Genomic DNA, 15670 nt, shown 5'->3' with positions numbered 1-15670 from the left:
CATCAGACAGTTGGATGCGAGCTGGTTTGAGTCTCTTGGAGACAAGCGTAAGAACTCTTCTCCTGAGATTTTGGCCAGGGTATGGGACCGGTGGCCACACACCATTGCGAGGAAATGGACACATAAACAGAGCGTAGCCAGAAAGACGGCCATTGAGCGTACACTCTACAAAGAGTGGGAAAATGACCAAAGAGAAGACCAAGATGTTGAGAGAAAGATTGGGTAGTGATGCAAGAACAGAAGATGAAGAGGCTTTACTTCTACGCTGACCCAACCAAATGTCAGAAATTGTGAAAGATGAAGATTCACAAACACAATAATATAATGACAAAATGGTGCACTCAAACAAAATTCATAAAAATAGTGTGTGGTAAGTTTATTGGCAATTTTACCCACGAACTGATGTCTTTATTGGATGAAACTGATACAGAACCTACTAACATTCTCCATGTCTAATTGAAAGGGGCCACATATTTATGGTAAATAGAAGATCAAGATATCTGTACAAAATCTGGACATATTTCGGGATCAAAAGCAGTACACAAAATGGCATTTTTGTGTTAAAATGGTGAATATGAACCTAAATTTGATTTAAAAACTATACTTATTACAAAAAATTAACTTTCACTTCTAATAGCACATTTACATAGTTATCAGAGTACTGAGTTTATTCCCATGTAAAGGAGCCCATTTTTTGCTTCTAAAATATTTACAGAATTAATAATTTTATTTTTGATTTTCATCAATTTTCCACGATTTACATAACTCACAGGATCATTCAGACCTCAGAAGGTTGATTGATTGATTGATTGATTTGCTTCTTGTGCCACTTTTGGCTAATTTGCGAAGATGGGGATGAGTGATGACATGATCAAAGGACACTCGCAAACATCCATGCCCAGGTCAGAATTCGAACCCAGGACCCCTGACATCATAGCTTGATGTTTAAGCACTCTGCCACATGGGCCGGCAGACCTCAGAAGATGTCACATTGGTAAATAAACTCTAAATTTCATGTTTAAGAGTTTATTTCACATTTTTCAGTTCATTTTGTATCATTTCTTGACATAATATGGTAGCAAAATGCACCCCTCACCTTTCAAAAACAAGAAAAATTAACATTACAGTGCATTTTTTCACACTTCGTGTTTTCATCAAAAATGAAATCTGCAAGCGCCTCCCCTCAATAATAGATAAATACATGTGATGTGACCATGAAAATTCAACATAAAATCTCTCCACGTGTTCATGTACTGTTGGTACATGTACAATGAAAATATAATGTGTGATTAATAGATGTTATGTACATTTTTTAATGTTTATAATTTGATGTCAATTCCCTCATCAATCTGATTTTCATGAGATAAAAAGGATGAATACAGAGAGTTAGAAAAGCTCGATAAGATCTTAAACACAGGTATAATTGTAGTCCTCTTTCTTGTAACAGTTTGCTCAATGTACGAAAGCTATGACCAATGGTCTTTAATCTCTCTCTTACGAAGCAGCAACTTCTTTTTGATCTTGTCTCATAGGTGCAGGATTCCCTTGTGCCTTGTAGGGATGCATTCAGAACATTCAGTTTGTGGAAAATATCAGAAAGGGATGCCAATTTCTGTCCAAGACAGTATCAAAAAGTTCAGCATTGCCATGATTTTCTTCTACAAAGTACAAGTCCTGTCTCGGTTAAAAACACACTGGAAATGACATTGCCAATAGACAAACAACGTGAGTTGCAACAACACAGATGTTGATATTTTTATTAACACATTTTAAACTTTTAAAAATATATATATATATATATATATATTAAAGTTCTCGCACCTCCCCTACAAAACTTTGGTGACTCCCCATTGAGGTGCACCACACAGTTTGAATAACACTGTTCTCCAGTGTAATAAAAAACAAATGAATTGTGTACCTCAAGAGCCCTTGAATGTAAGATTGTATCCATTCTTGTTTCATAGTATACTATACAAAAAATGTAAACTTTAATTCAGTAAAGTGAGTAAAATATTGAAGAATCTACAATAAAATAAATTCCCAATTTGGTTGTCATATGTAAATCTCTTTATTGTTAACATTTCTGCAGTTTGCATTATATGTATAAAAAAATATGAACTGCTCTACTTTTATCCTGAAATGTACATTAGTTTATGCACATACAACTCAAATTAACATATTGTGCACAAAAAATCACAGTCTTCTGATGCATAAATGTCCTAATTACAGCTAAAAAACATTCTAAACTTCAGTTCAACATTTGTACAACAATTCATGCAAGTTCATACAAACAAAATGGAGTATGCATATATATAGAAACAAAACAATGATGTGAACAAAAAACATGAATATTTTGTCTGTGCCTGATAAAATCTCTTAATTGAATTTAATAAAGCTTTTCAAAAATAGTAATTTTCATTGCATAGTGTGGTGAACAGTTTTAAATATCAAATAAATCCCTGAATTGGGTCGTCCACACTACAAAACAACAAACATTGGGCAAAACAATATGTATGTATACATATACATATAATACAAATCTCTAAAATGATCACCATTCCATTACAAAAATTGCTGTCAATCAATTAAGGTTAAATAAATCAGGGGTTTCCTGAAGTCAACCAGTAGGAGAGAATAAATAGGAGTAAGATTCACATAATGCTTTGAGTCGAATTCGGGAAGTTCTCTACTAAGAAACATTCCACTACTACCAAGTAATATGACATACAGTATGGATAATTCAAATAATTGTTTTAATACCCACGGCAAAAAGAAGGCTGAAAAATAACATAATAGATCATGACAAAAATACACAACCTGCGTAAAAACAATATAAACAATATGGTGTATAATGTGCATTGCTTAATTCAGCTGGTTTTGCTGTATTAATTCTGAAGATGCAGCATTATATTGGTATTAATACTACAATGATGACTTTAATTGTAATTTCATTTCATCACCCACACAGATGAAATATAAAGTAAACATCATCACTACCAGACATGTACTTATCACTATTAAAAGACCCCTGAGGCATTGAATTTTCTTAAACTTCAGTCTTGCAGGCAACTTTCCTCATTTTCATGTTGCAAATACAGCATAATCATTACCAACTCAGTTTCATTAGGAAACTCTAAAACCCTTTAAGACTAATGTGCACCTTATTAAAATAATGCCAAATCACTTGAAAAACTTGGATCAGTTTCTGCATTGACATAGACAAAAACATTAACCCTGCTGTTTTGATTTCACTAAAATATTGTAGAGTTCTTCATATGACCTCCGAAGACAATCAACGAAATCGGAACCATTTCTATGTGATGCATAGCTTGTGACAACACTTCCAATTCTATTGTCCAAGACACTGTACCTAAGGGAGAAAATATTAAGTATTATATAAGCATAAAGAGACAAATCATATGAATCTTTGTAAATTCTAGATTACGTTTAAAGCATATATATTAGGGATGGGCCGATATGAAATTTTGGCTGATACCGATTAAAGTACCGATATAAAATTTACCGATACCGATAACTAACTGATATTCTACCGATCTGATATAAATTAGATATGGTACTTGAAGAACATGAAATGTTCCTTGATCTCCTTAACAAATGTGTGTTTCGAGGCGACTGCAGTGCAAAAGAAGGTTAATATTTAGACAATTACTTTTTTAGAAAGTAGGGCATTGAGATTGTCCATAAAAATTACAACAAAATGGCAGAATTTTGCAGTAAATTATAAGATATTTATCGATATATCGGATCGGTAAAATAATCGGTAATTTTACCGATACACCGATATGCCTATATCGGCCGATACCGATAGAGTACCGATTAATCGGTCCCATCCCTAATATATATTGTATTATCTACACAGAGTGTCCCACTTGGTAGTTAGCACAGTATAGAGCATACAACTTGAACAGTACACAGGGTTCCCATGTAAACTCTAATTGCATTTGCACTGAGTTTTTCAGAATCAGCACTTTTTTTTCCAGAGTACTCAATACCCAGTACATTACTATTCTATAGCATATTGGTTACGTGCGTGTTACTCACTATCTATAAACAAAAATACGTTAGAGTATTGAAATTGGTCTACTTACGTAAGTGAGTATGTATTCGTATGTGAACTACATTTCGGAAGCTTTACTGTTTCCTTCTTCAGGTGGTCGTATTTTCGGCTTGGAATATCAAGCCACGTTGGAGAAGTGTCATGCGAGGATACTGGGTGAAAGGTTTGGGTTAGAAACACTTCCAATTTCAATACTCTAACGTATTTTTGTTTACATTACTATTCTAAATATATTTTACAATGGCCTATGGTGCATCTGTTTTATCAGTAATATTACCAATCTGATATATTTATAAACAATCTGTAATTTAGTGCAATATTCTCCCACCTTGTTATTTATTTTAAAATAGGAACATGTAATTAATGTTATGGTTTTGCAAAGTAAATGTCTAAATAGGTAGTTCCTTTTCAAAGGAAAAACCCACCACAATCACCCGGTTATGTGCATTAATTAAGGAGGTGAATGAACCCATTCATTGAACACTCAAGGAACACTTGCAATTTTATATCAGATCAGTAGGCCTATTAGTAAATTTTGGGTAGTATTTAATCAGTATCAGCGAATAACAAAACAAATATATATCTTTATGCACTTAATTAAGGATTAAGGTTTTTTTGGGAATTTTCACACTTTTTTTACAGCACACAAAATAACAAACTAAATTTGGGAGATGGCTCATCATGTGGTGTTCAAAGTCATTGCTAATTGACGTACAGAACTGATAGAACATTTTGTCTTTAGCTTTCATAATGGAATGGGGCAGTTACGAAAACCACGTGGCTGTTTAGCAGGCTGTACGATGAAAATTTTCAAGATTCTCTAGAAGCTTCAAATCTCCCAAGTGATTCAAGTATCACACTGTGCAGCATTTCAGCGACACTGGAAAAGTGAAAGACGGGACCAGTCAGGGACAGCCACGTACTGTAAGGACCGTGCAACTGGAAAAATCAGTGTACGGAAGCATCAGTGATGCTCCGTGAACTGACCAGTTCCAAAATGTCCATGTCTCATATGTTGCAAAGTCACCTAGGACTGAAAGCTTACAAACAACACACAGACCACTTTCTAGCCTCAGAAAGCAATAAAGGCAAAGTGCCTACTGGATCATTAAGCATAAATTGGCACAGAAGAAATATGGAGGCAGCTTCCAACTTGCAGAATGACAGGTTACATGCCACAAGAAGTTAGTAGGGGCCACATTCTTCTTCAATCATGGTGTGGTGGCAAATGGGGCATTATGATAGCATCACTGAGCTCCTTTTCTGCAAGAAAGGGGTAAAACATCAGCCCGAGTGTACTAGGAGATGGTCCTGGAGACAATGGTCAAAGATCTAAGCAATATTAATCCATTGCCAGGAATAGTTTTCAGCTGGATTGTGCACCAGCTCGTATGGCTCAAACAACCCAGCAGTGGCTCGAGACAAACGTGCTCAACTTTATTTCCCCTTCAGAAGGATCATCTGGCAGTGCAGGCCTCGGCTCTCTGGACTAGAAATTGTGGTCCGTACTTCAAGACATGATTTGCAAGAGGATATAATGCAGTATTGCCACTTTGAATCACTTTCTTGTAAAGGCAGTGGAAGATTTTCCCCCTTGATACAGGCGTAATGCAATCGATTAGTGGCCACAGAGACTTACGTCATATGTGCAGGTCAAAAGGCGGTCATTTTGTGCTTTGTGTACACATTATATCCACGTAACACATATCCAAAGGAAATAAAATTTTAAAAGTATATTCTGTTATTTCATTCAGAGCTTTGAAATATTTATATGGTAAAACTGAGTGTGTATATGTACAATACTTTCGGCAAACAGAAGATTATACAGGGTGTCTACCAAAATAACAAATAACAAATTTTGACGTTTTCTTGACCTATCTTTCCTTTTGCTTCACCTTTTTTCTTTATTCTTAACATTTATTTAATTGCCCCCTACTTAGGTATAGTTAAAAATTAAGAAAAATATACATTTTCATTCAATAAAAAACTTCTGCCCCAAGGCCAGTTACGTTAAAATCCGAAGCTGTACTTTAAGAAGACATTTAGACTTGCTTTAATTATTAATGCATGTAAAAATTATTCTTAAGAAATAAAGTGAACAAATCTTAACCACAACTCAATACACTTTTAGATTTCCAAATATTCAATTTGATCAAATCACTGTACAGTTATATAACAATGTAAGTTCACTAGACTGTAAAAAAATAGCAAAATTTCTTGACCTAAAGCATAATTTCTTGACTTTCTTGACTGGTAGACACCCTGTTATAATATCAATTAATCTGTAATGCAAAATAAACACATACCTAAAGCCTACATCTTCAAAATACTGTAGTTCATATAAAGCAAGATAGTGAAGTTGGAATTATTAGTACAAGAACAAGCATATATTATTAGTCCTTCAGATGTGCTTCATTGGGACTCAGCGATAATTAGATGATTTTCCCTGAGTTTTTACTTTTCTTCAAATTCCCTGAGAATTCCAGGTTTTCCTAGTTGTGTGGGAACCCTGAGTACATGATCTAGGGTGACATAATTTCAATGGGACACAGCTTGGTCTATCTGAAAGACTGAAGACAGACAGCTGATTTCATACATGTGGAGAATGACTCATGGCTAGAGGCATGCATATTTCATTTTTGATGAAAACACGAAATGTGAAATAACACATTGTAATGTTAACTTTTCACGTTTCTGAAAAATGTGAGGTGCATTTTCCTACCCTCTCCTGTCACGAAATGATGCGAAATGAACTGCAAAATGTGAAATAGACTCTTAAACACGAAATTTAGAGTTTACCAACACGACACTTTCTGAAGTTTAAATTATCCTGTGAGTTATGCAATTCACGGAAAATTTATTAATTCTGTAAATATTTGAGAAGAAAAAATGGAACCCTTTATACAGGAATAAACTTAACACTCTGGTAACTACATAAATGTGCTATTAGAAGGGATATGTTTATTTGGTGTAATAAGGGAAGTTTTTAAATCAAATTTAGGATTATAGTCACAATTTTAAAACCAAAGTGTCATTTTATAAACTGCTTTTGATCTGATTTTTCACCGCTATAACACCGAAATTTCATTTTATTTACCACTTTTGAACCCAAAATTGACTCTGTTTTTGTACTGAAATTTTGCTTTTTTATTTACCAAAAATATGTGCCTCTAAGCATGGGACTTGTCTCTTCCAATTTTACATCATGACATTGTTTTGCCAATCTTACGACACAGGCAACTGATGCATATTTTTTTTGTCTCATACAATAGTTGGATGATGAACACCGGAATACTTAAGTAGGATGGAGAAACATGCCACATACTGGGAGTCAGCATGATCATCATTGATTCTTGCTTCCCAGATAGAGTAATTTCTAAGGAGCTTTGGCCACCATGCTCACCTGATTTAACACCATCAGATTATTATGTACCTCAAAGGACAGGTGTACAAGAACTACCCCAGAAGTGCAGGTATGCACTTCCACACTGCATTTGAGGCAGTGGCCCCCTGATATGCTGGTCTGTACTTTTACAAAAGAGCACGTTGAGGCCTACTTGGATGTAAATGAGGGACACTTTCAGAACCCATTGACATCTTGTGGATTTGCACATACCAAGGTATGACCTGTTCACATTCTATCGCATTCCACTACTCACTGTCAAGAGTTATCTGGAAATTTATGTAGCAAGTAGCTAGTTGTAGTTTAGTGTGGTTTGTAGTTTGATTTCATGCATCTAACCCACATTGCATTACAGTATCTTTGCAAACATTTAGTTCAGAATTTGAAGATACATTCACCTACTTGATAAACTTCTGTAACCAGATGTCTGTGATGAATTCTGATTAGAAAGCAAGCACATACTTAAAAATACATTTAATAAACAGCAGGTATGGATTTTGCAATAACAAAGTGACCCAACTATGATTCACATTTCTACATGCAAATAGAATATTTGTAACCTGTTGCTATCAACTTGTGTTTTTACTTTCTCACCTCTGTCCTTACTTTTATATTTTGAACTGTCTGCGAAAGTAAGTTAATGACACCTACCATTTAGGAAGAACGAATTCTATGAGCAACATATTTTGAACATAAAAAATGTCAACATTTCTAAACTACGATATTTGCTTACTTACCCTACTCCATATCCATCCTTTACAACTGGACCGAACCCACCAGCTGCTACAATGTCAGTCCCTAATGTGGAAGTTGAAACAATATTGTGGTTGATGCCAGCATAGGCAGGGTCCTGAAATATTTGTGGCAAGCCTCCTCCATGCTTTTCAGAATAATGGCGAAGCGCAAATAGATGTCTGTCAAAACCTTGACCTGAAAGAGAAGGGGAAAAAGTAGAAAATTACTTCTTGATGAAATCACTACATTCAGTGTTCAGTGTTCTAGCTTCATAAACTTTTATGAACATAAATACTCAGTGGACACTTCATTATACATTTTCATGTTAAAATACCGTATATTTCTGAATCCAAGACGAGGTTTTCGTGTCCGCTTTCGCAGCATATGATATGGAGTTTTTTTTCTTTACTGAATATAACCCTAACCCCACACCCCCTATACGCCTTCATGGCATGGTGCATAGCACAGGGGAGCACTTTACCCTTTTACTTAATAGAACCACGAGCTTCCATTAAGCTCTAACTCTACAGTCTGCCATGCCTACAACTTTAACCTTGAACGTGGGATCAGTATCTGAATAAGGGATGTCTGTATCTGATTTTATTTTTTGTGTACCGGAACTTTTATTGTTTCCTTCAGTTACTTGTAATAAGGTAACCATTTGTAAGTTTTGAAAATAGTTTTCCTGTAATCCCTTGTTGAAAAATGGGGGATCGTCTTGGATTTGGAGTTGTCTTGCATTCAGAGATATACGGTACTTATAATCTGAAAAATGTAAAATCCAGAAAATATTTTTGTTGCTTCACTGGAACCACAAAAGTAAAATTATGAAGCAAAAATATGTAAAATCTTGGAATATAAAATCAGAGTTCCACTGCATATATTTCTAAGCTTTATCCTTGGGAACATATTCTTCTCTATACTAAACCATTTAATTTTCTGCTTTTACACTTCAGTACTTCTATCTCTCTCTGACCTTTCTATCAATGCTCTGTAATTAAATGTACATTCTGATTTTTGTTATTGTCCTTATGTATAATTCCTGTACAGTTTCTTGCAAAAGTAAATTGCTAAATGCCCTGTTTCATTTTCTAAGACCAAACACACTAAAGCTATTGTCATACACCGTAACTAAGATGAAGGAATAACTCAGAGTCTTCATTAATCTTTGTCTGTTTTAGATTGATTCTATATTGGTGCCAGTAAAGATGTTCCAATTAATATTCAAACTGGGGCTGGGCAGATACCAGCATCATCAGAAATCAGAATTGATTGGAATTTTATCATCAAACGAGTTTGAGTTTTAAACCAACTTTAGGCACAGAAAGGCTAATAGGGATTTGACCTACAGTTCAAAGTGGAATCCAAACTACTGTGCCTCCACTGGGTGTTGAATCTTGGACCTCTTGATTATAAGGTGATGACATTACCATGCCATCAGAAATGCTCTAATAATCATCGATTGTAAGGGACTCCATTCTTATTCCAAGTCCAAGTATAATGTTAGTATATCAAGTATGGAAATTTCTGTGCCAAAATGGTGAGCAGAAATAGATATCTGTGTAACTCTATTAATTTGTCACAGTCAACTTGCACATACATGCACATTTAATATCTTAAAAGTTTAAATTATTCAGAGATCCCTATCAAGATGACAATGTAAAACATTGGGCTACATGGGATCCTAGCAATGAGCTTTTTACTTTCACAATGGAAAAAGGTAATGGTTATAGATGTATGTTATAATGGACATTTTTACTCTGCATAGTAAGTTGATACGCTTTGTTAATTTTCGCCATACGTAATATTTTATTTGTTTTCTATTAACTTCACAGAAATCTGTTTGATTTATTTATTGGCTGTAACATTGTGGTTTGTGTTATCAAATTTATAGTTTCTAGACTTATGTGTAATTAAAAGTGGCATCGGAAGCGGAAGTCATTTCTGGTTTATAAACATTTGTAGAACTGTCCAATCTTTTATTGATTCCGTTGCTAGGACAACAGTGCCAAAAAAGGCAAAAAGTAAGTTGAGTTGCCTGAGATGTTAATTTTATGAAAACACTGTTATAAAGAAAAATCCGCAGCTTAATTGAAATGTGTTTGTATTTGTGAATATCGTTGTGTTATTATGCAGTGATTGTTTAAAGGTAAAATGTGTTATTAAACTTGTAAAATGGCAAGAAGCTATTTATTTTCATAATCGTACGTCCTGAGAATGCTCAATGTAGCATAACATAAAAGATAGTCCCATAACTCTACCGTATAAGGGGATTGGGCAATTTCGGTGACATAATCCAGTGGCGATCACCCAAAGGAATGTCACAAAGTGCAACACAACAAATGAGAGATTTATTTACTACATAACACCAACATAATTTTATTTTATATACCAAATGTTGATTTTTTAATGAATGTAAAACTGATTACAGTCAACTCTCGATACAACGACCTTTCACGGTTCCCGGGAAAAGGGTTATTATTTCGAAGGGGTTGTTATTGAAATTTGCACCACTTTGCTTAAACGGAGCTCAAACGGACACAAAGATGCCTAGGAGACGGTAACACAATTTATCCTGTTATGCACATGACGCGTGTTGTGAGAAGTAAAATAGAACATGAAAAAGTTTTCACAAAAAGGATTTAAAATAATGTTATTTTCTTTTAATTGTGCACAGTCGTTGCTCTTCCACGAAATTCTTACAATTCTAGTTCATGAGAAACCTGTTTGCACTGAGACCTAGAAAGGAAAACAATCTCTCGCTTATTGCAAGCAAAACTCGAAGAATCTTGACACCAGTCACACTGGCGCCAGCAAAAGTTGGGAGATAATTGAGCAGAATGAATGTTGAATTTTATACGGGTCTACTGGAGGATTGTCTGTTTCAAGATTAACTGGTAAGATAAGATCTCTCGGGAGAAACAACACAACCTTTCTAGGCACCAAACAGATTGGGCTGTAAATTTCATTCTGGTTCAGCATTGTAAAATACATCATAAAAAAAAATCACGTCTTCCTTGTTTCAACCAACTTCATAGTCACCCCCTCCCCATTCAAGTGAGCAGTCCAAACTCCTTCCTCGACTTGTATTGTAATCCAGCATGAAAAAGAAAACACGCAACTTGCGATCTGTTTTCACCCAATGCGTATTCTAGGACATGTCATTAAACAGCGTCGCAGTCGATAATCATTCGTGTTTGGTATTGGATTTCAGTTTAAACTGTATATTTAGTCCCAATTAGCCCATCAGCATAAAATGAAAACTTTATGAAACCTGCGCATTTTTTAGATATCAAAATGGGAGATCGTTATTTACTAGGGGTGTGGGGGATCCCGAAAAGTCAGGACCGCGATCGGGAAAAAACATTCCCGTCCTGATCCCAACTTCGGAACTTTTCAGGATCCCGAGCAGTCGAGAAATAACAAATGGTCATTTTGAAAAGTCGTTAATTCTCGACATTTTCTGCAATGCTAATGTCTGGAACTTATCAGAAATCATTAGTTTTTGTACCACAAATGCAAAAACAAGGTGAAAATGACATGTAGAAGTCGGGAAATTGCAAATATTTCCCATCCCGAATGTCGCGATTAAAAAAAAATCCCGACCCGATCCTGTCCCAACCCATAAAAATTCTGTCCCACACACCCCTATCATTCACTCTCACGTTAATAGACGATTTAATGTTGGATTTATGAGTATTCTCGATGTCAAACATCCGCTCCTCCAAACGTTTTTCCCTTGAAAAATGTTTCTTTAAATCGGTCTCGGCGTCCATTCCTACATTGAGCACTTTTTCTTTTCTCCAACATGAATGGTTCTGAAGATAAGCAGTGATTATATTGTGTGCATTTCCTTCCAACACGCTCAGAGAGTTAAGGAAGTTTATTCTTGTGAAATGCAAAATAAAATTTACAGTTTTGCTTATCAGAAGGTGCAGAACATGAAGTTGTTTTCAGAGGCCTGCACAAGACCCGGAGAAAACCCGTCTGCGAGGAGGCGCGCCTACAATAATATGCAACACGCACATCAAGCCCAGGTGTTCGACATCGCGCAAGCGAGCTTCACGTCACAATGTTGCACAGGCTTCGATGCCTGCCAGGTTTTTCTATTACCCGGGTCTTAAGAAGACCCGTGAGACTCGATGTAGTTCTTGCAGGTAGACGGCGAGCACTACTGTCAGTGTTGCCAACGGCCATTATATTTCACTACGCATGGAAATATTTGAATTTCTGCTAGGCGCAGGTGCCTTGAGGTTGTAGAATCATTGGCGTAGCAAGGGGTGAGCGAAGTGGGCGACCAACCTGGGCCTCGCGCATATAGGGGCCTCGCGTCCTATGAGGTTGATACGAAAAACGTAATAAATGGAAGTGAGAAAGATAGAAAAGGCTAATTTTTGTGAGCAATAAAATTAAGACATTTTTAACTGGCTTTATATTCTAGTTTAACGTTATAATTTGAATGAATACGTCAAATCAGAGGCGGGCGGGAGCTCTAAGCCTAAGGGGCCCCGAAAAAGTCAAAATAATTCTAATTTCTCATGTGAAACATCAACGCAAAAATTGCTTGGACAATTTTATCCATTTTTCTTCTGTGTCGTGACCTTGCATAGCCTACCCGATTTTAATATGTTAATGGTAAAGCACCTCAAACTGCCACGGAGCAAAGTATGGGGCATTTAAATGATTCTGGTATTTTAAACTCAAGAAAGGTATGGATAATATTAGCAGTTCTTCCTTCGTTCCTACAACTTCAGACGCAGCTATTGCCTGCCCTCTGTAACGGGCACGAAGATGATTTATCTTCCGAATTTCCTGATCAAGTTCTATGTTTCAGGAATGTGCTTAAATCTGAAATCAAGTGCTTTAGGAAAGTTTCTTCTCCTTGATAGCTCTACACTAACTTCCAGTGTTCTCTGTATCCTGTACCGCCTTCTGTTTGGGGGAAGGGATAAGTAAGTATTTGTATTTTCTTCTTTTGAATACATAAATGTCAAAGAAAGATATGTTGTAATATGTGAAAATTCAGAGTTAGAGCATCGATTTGTATAGTTATTAATGTAAGTGCAGCCACAACCAGCCATTCTAAGTAATTACGTAAATTTCCTGGAAGAAGCTGACTGTACTTGAGGGACCCAAGTTTATTTCTTGCGGACGCGTACTTTACGATTTTATTATGCCACTGCGTCAAATATTTAATATTACAAGAACATTAATACGTAACAACAAAATGAGATTCACAGTTATTATTATCATCTAAGTCCTAAAATTCAAAGTTAACTGGTACAATTTATGTGCAACAAAGTCAAAATTGCTAATTAAAAAAAGTCAAATTAGCTGTATCAGTTGATTACACCAAACATTTCACATTTATTGTGCAAATGACTATCGTTTTAAGATTTGCTGATGTTGAAACCGATTGTGTAGAAGAGCTTGTAGATAGATACATTGGGCCCCTAGACAGGATTGTGATTTAGCGCACTCCCTTCCCCCCGCTCTATCAAGCACTGACATTTTATGTGCGTCCTTCCATATTTTCTACTTAAGCCATGGTTTGTGACATTTACATCCTACAAACTTCGAAATGAGGAAACAAAGAACGACTCATTAAATAATATATAGGTTATATTTCAAGATTCTTACTTTGTATTTCTGATTTTTTTTAAAAAAAAGTTTAGCACACTTAAGGATATTTCAGTTATCTTACTGCCTAAAGAACATCTTAAAAAACGTAGTATTACTACTACTTTGGTTAATGAAAATTCCAGCAGCGTGTTACTGTAGCTCTGCCAAGTGTAAATTTCTCTGTCGCTACTATTAAATATAATTTTCGTCAGAAATTAATTATTATTGTAGGCTATTATATAAATATGATAATTTGCTGACGTTTCCTTGATGACTGTGTATCGATTTACATTGATATTTCAAACTTAAAGAACGATGGGGCATTGCATTCAAATCTCGCCCAGGACCTCGCGATATGTTGCTAAGTCACTGCACCTAAGATTTTGTAACTTCTCAAATTAGTGTCATTATTATGTCAAACCAACTACCACATATTTTCTAAATTTGTTTCGATGGTCTTGAAATAGGTTTGTGTGTCTTGTTCATTTTATGTCACCTTTCTGGTCTTGAAATCGTAAATCTTCTGTCGGTTTCATTTTTACGTTGTTTGTTCGTTGAAATGTGTAAATAGCATTGCCTGTTATTTGCACCCGTGTGAAAATACAAGCTAACAATTATATTTTGTATCGTATTACTATCAATGCGGTCTGAGAACAAGATAACTAGCAACAACACTAGCGAACGACGATTTGTTGAAAGAGATGACAATATTCAAAAACCTTTTATAATGCAAATTCTGATTTCATGTTCCATTTTATGGACCATCGTGCCTTAGTGTTCAGGGGGGGGGGATCTTGAGCAACTAATTCGGATATTGAATTGGCAAAATTACACCAGAGAGAAAATCTGTTTGATTGATTGATTCATTTATTTGGTCAATTTATGCACAATAAGGCTAATCGGGACTGGACCTATAGTTTAAAGTGGGATCTGAACCATCATGTGCTTCCACCGGGTATCGAACCTGGTACCCTTTGATTACAAGGCGACGACACTACCACTGCGCCATAGGGGAGCACCCCGAAAAAAGTATAATGTAGAACAACCACCAGTCACACAAAGTTCCAAAGTATTTACGATGACACTTTTTGCGAAACTTTGTTCGTACTCCTGTACAGGTGTCAGCAGTGGCAGCAATTAGGGGCGGGGCCGAGAGAGTGCAGTTGCCCCCCCCCCCCCACTTTTTGCTACTTTTGCACCATGCTAACCTCATGTACCAAGGGAAATTAATTATCCTTGCCCCCCCCCCCGTAAATTTGCACTTTGGCCCTCTAGTTTTGGAACCCAATCGCCGCCACTGGGTGTGAGCGATACAAATGTTTTCTAGCAAGGAATAAATGTCTGCAATTTCAAATTGATAAAAGTGATGAACATTTTAAGTGCTCCTAGAACAGTTTAGAATCTAAAAGTTGGCAACGGTGACTGCGTGACTCATGTATCTGGAGACGGTGCAAAACCGGAATCAGCGTTCGCTGAAGATAAGCGAGCTTCGTCTTGCAAGGCCTTCCAGTTACCCGTGGGCTTTCGATGCTTGACGGGTCAAAACCCAGGTATATAGTTTTACTCGCCCGCCCGACCAACCAGGCGGGCCTAGTAAGCGATTCTGGCCGTTCTGCAGCCCTCTGGTTGTTTTAACTCTTGTCTTTCTTTTTGGAGATTTCATTATCAAAACAGCTTTGCAAGATTCGAAACAATGACGTTTTGCTTTGCGCTGGATGAGTCATTGCTGTTATTGGCAAGCAACAGCTTTGCAGACGCTAGACAAAACACTGGCACCACCTGCAGCATAAAAACAAGGAGACTATCTGGAAGTTCGAGCAACAGATGGTTGA

At 36.2% G+C, this 15670-nt stretch overlaps 1 protein-coding gene across 3 annotated transcripts in view; it reads right to left on the bottom strand.

Moving 5' to 3' along the window:
* Nucleotides 1-1946: 1946 nt before the first annotated feature.
* The window catches only part of CPT2 (Carnitine palmitoyltransferase 2), a 61997-nt gene continuing 48273 nt past the window's right edge, over nt 1947-15670 (bottom strand). For 2 of the 3 annotated variants that reach the window (XM_083116921.1, XM_083116923.1), the window contains 2 exons: nt 8219-8411; nt 1948-3370 (listed from right to left, as the gene is read on the bottom strand). In XM_083116921.1, the coding sequence (XP_082973047.1) occupies nt 3229-3370; nt 8219-8411 (335 nt within the window). In that variant the 3' untranslated portion in view covers nt 1948-3228. Of the gene's footprint in view, nt 3371-8218; nt 8412-15670 lie in introns of all 3 variants that reach the window. The other variant, XM_083116922.1, reaches the window with a different exon arrangement.

Source organism: Lepisma saccharinum, chromosome 2 (assembly GCF_977018435.1).
Source record: "Lepisma saccharinum chromosome 2, izLepSacc3.1, whole genome shotgun sequence".
Classification (NCBI taxonomy): domain Eukaryota; kingdom Metazoa; phylum Arthropoda; class Insecta; order Zygentoma; family Lepismatidae; genus Lepisma; species Lepisma saccharinum.
Note: the sequence above shows the minus strand (reverse complement) of the source record. Positions and strands in the feature narration are given on the sequence as shown.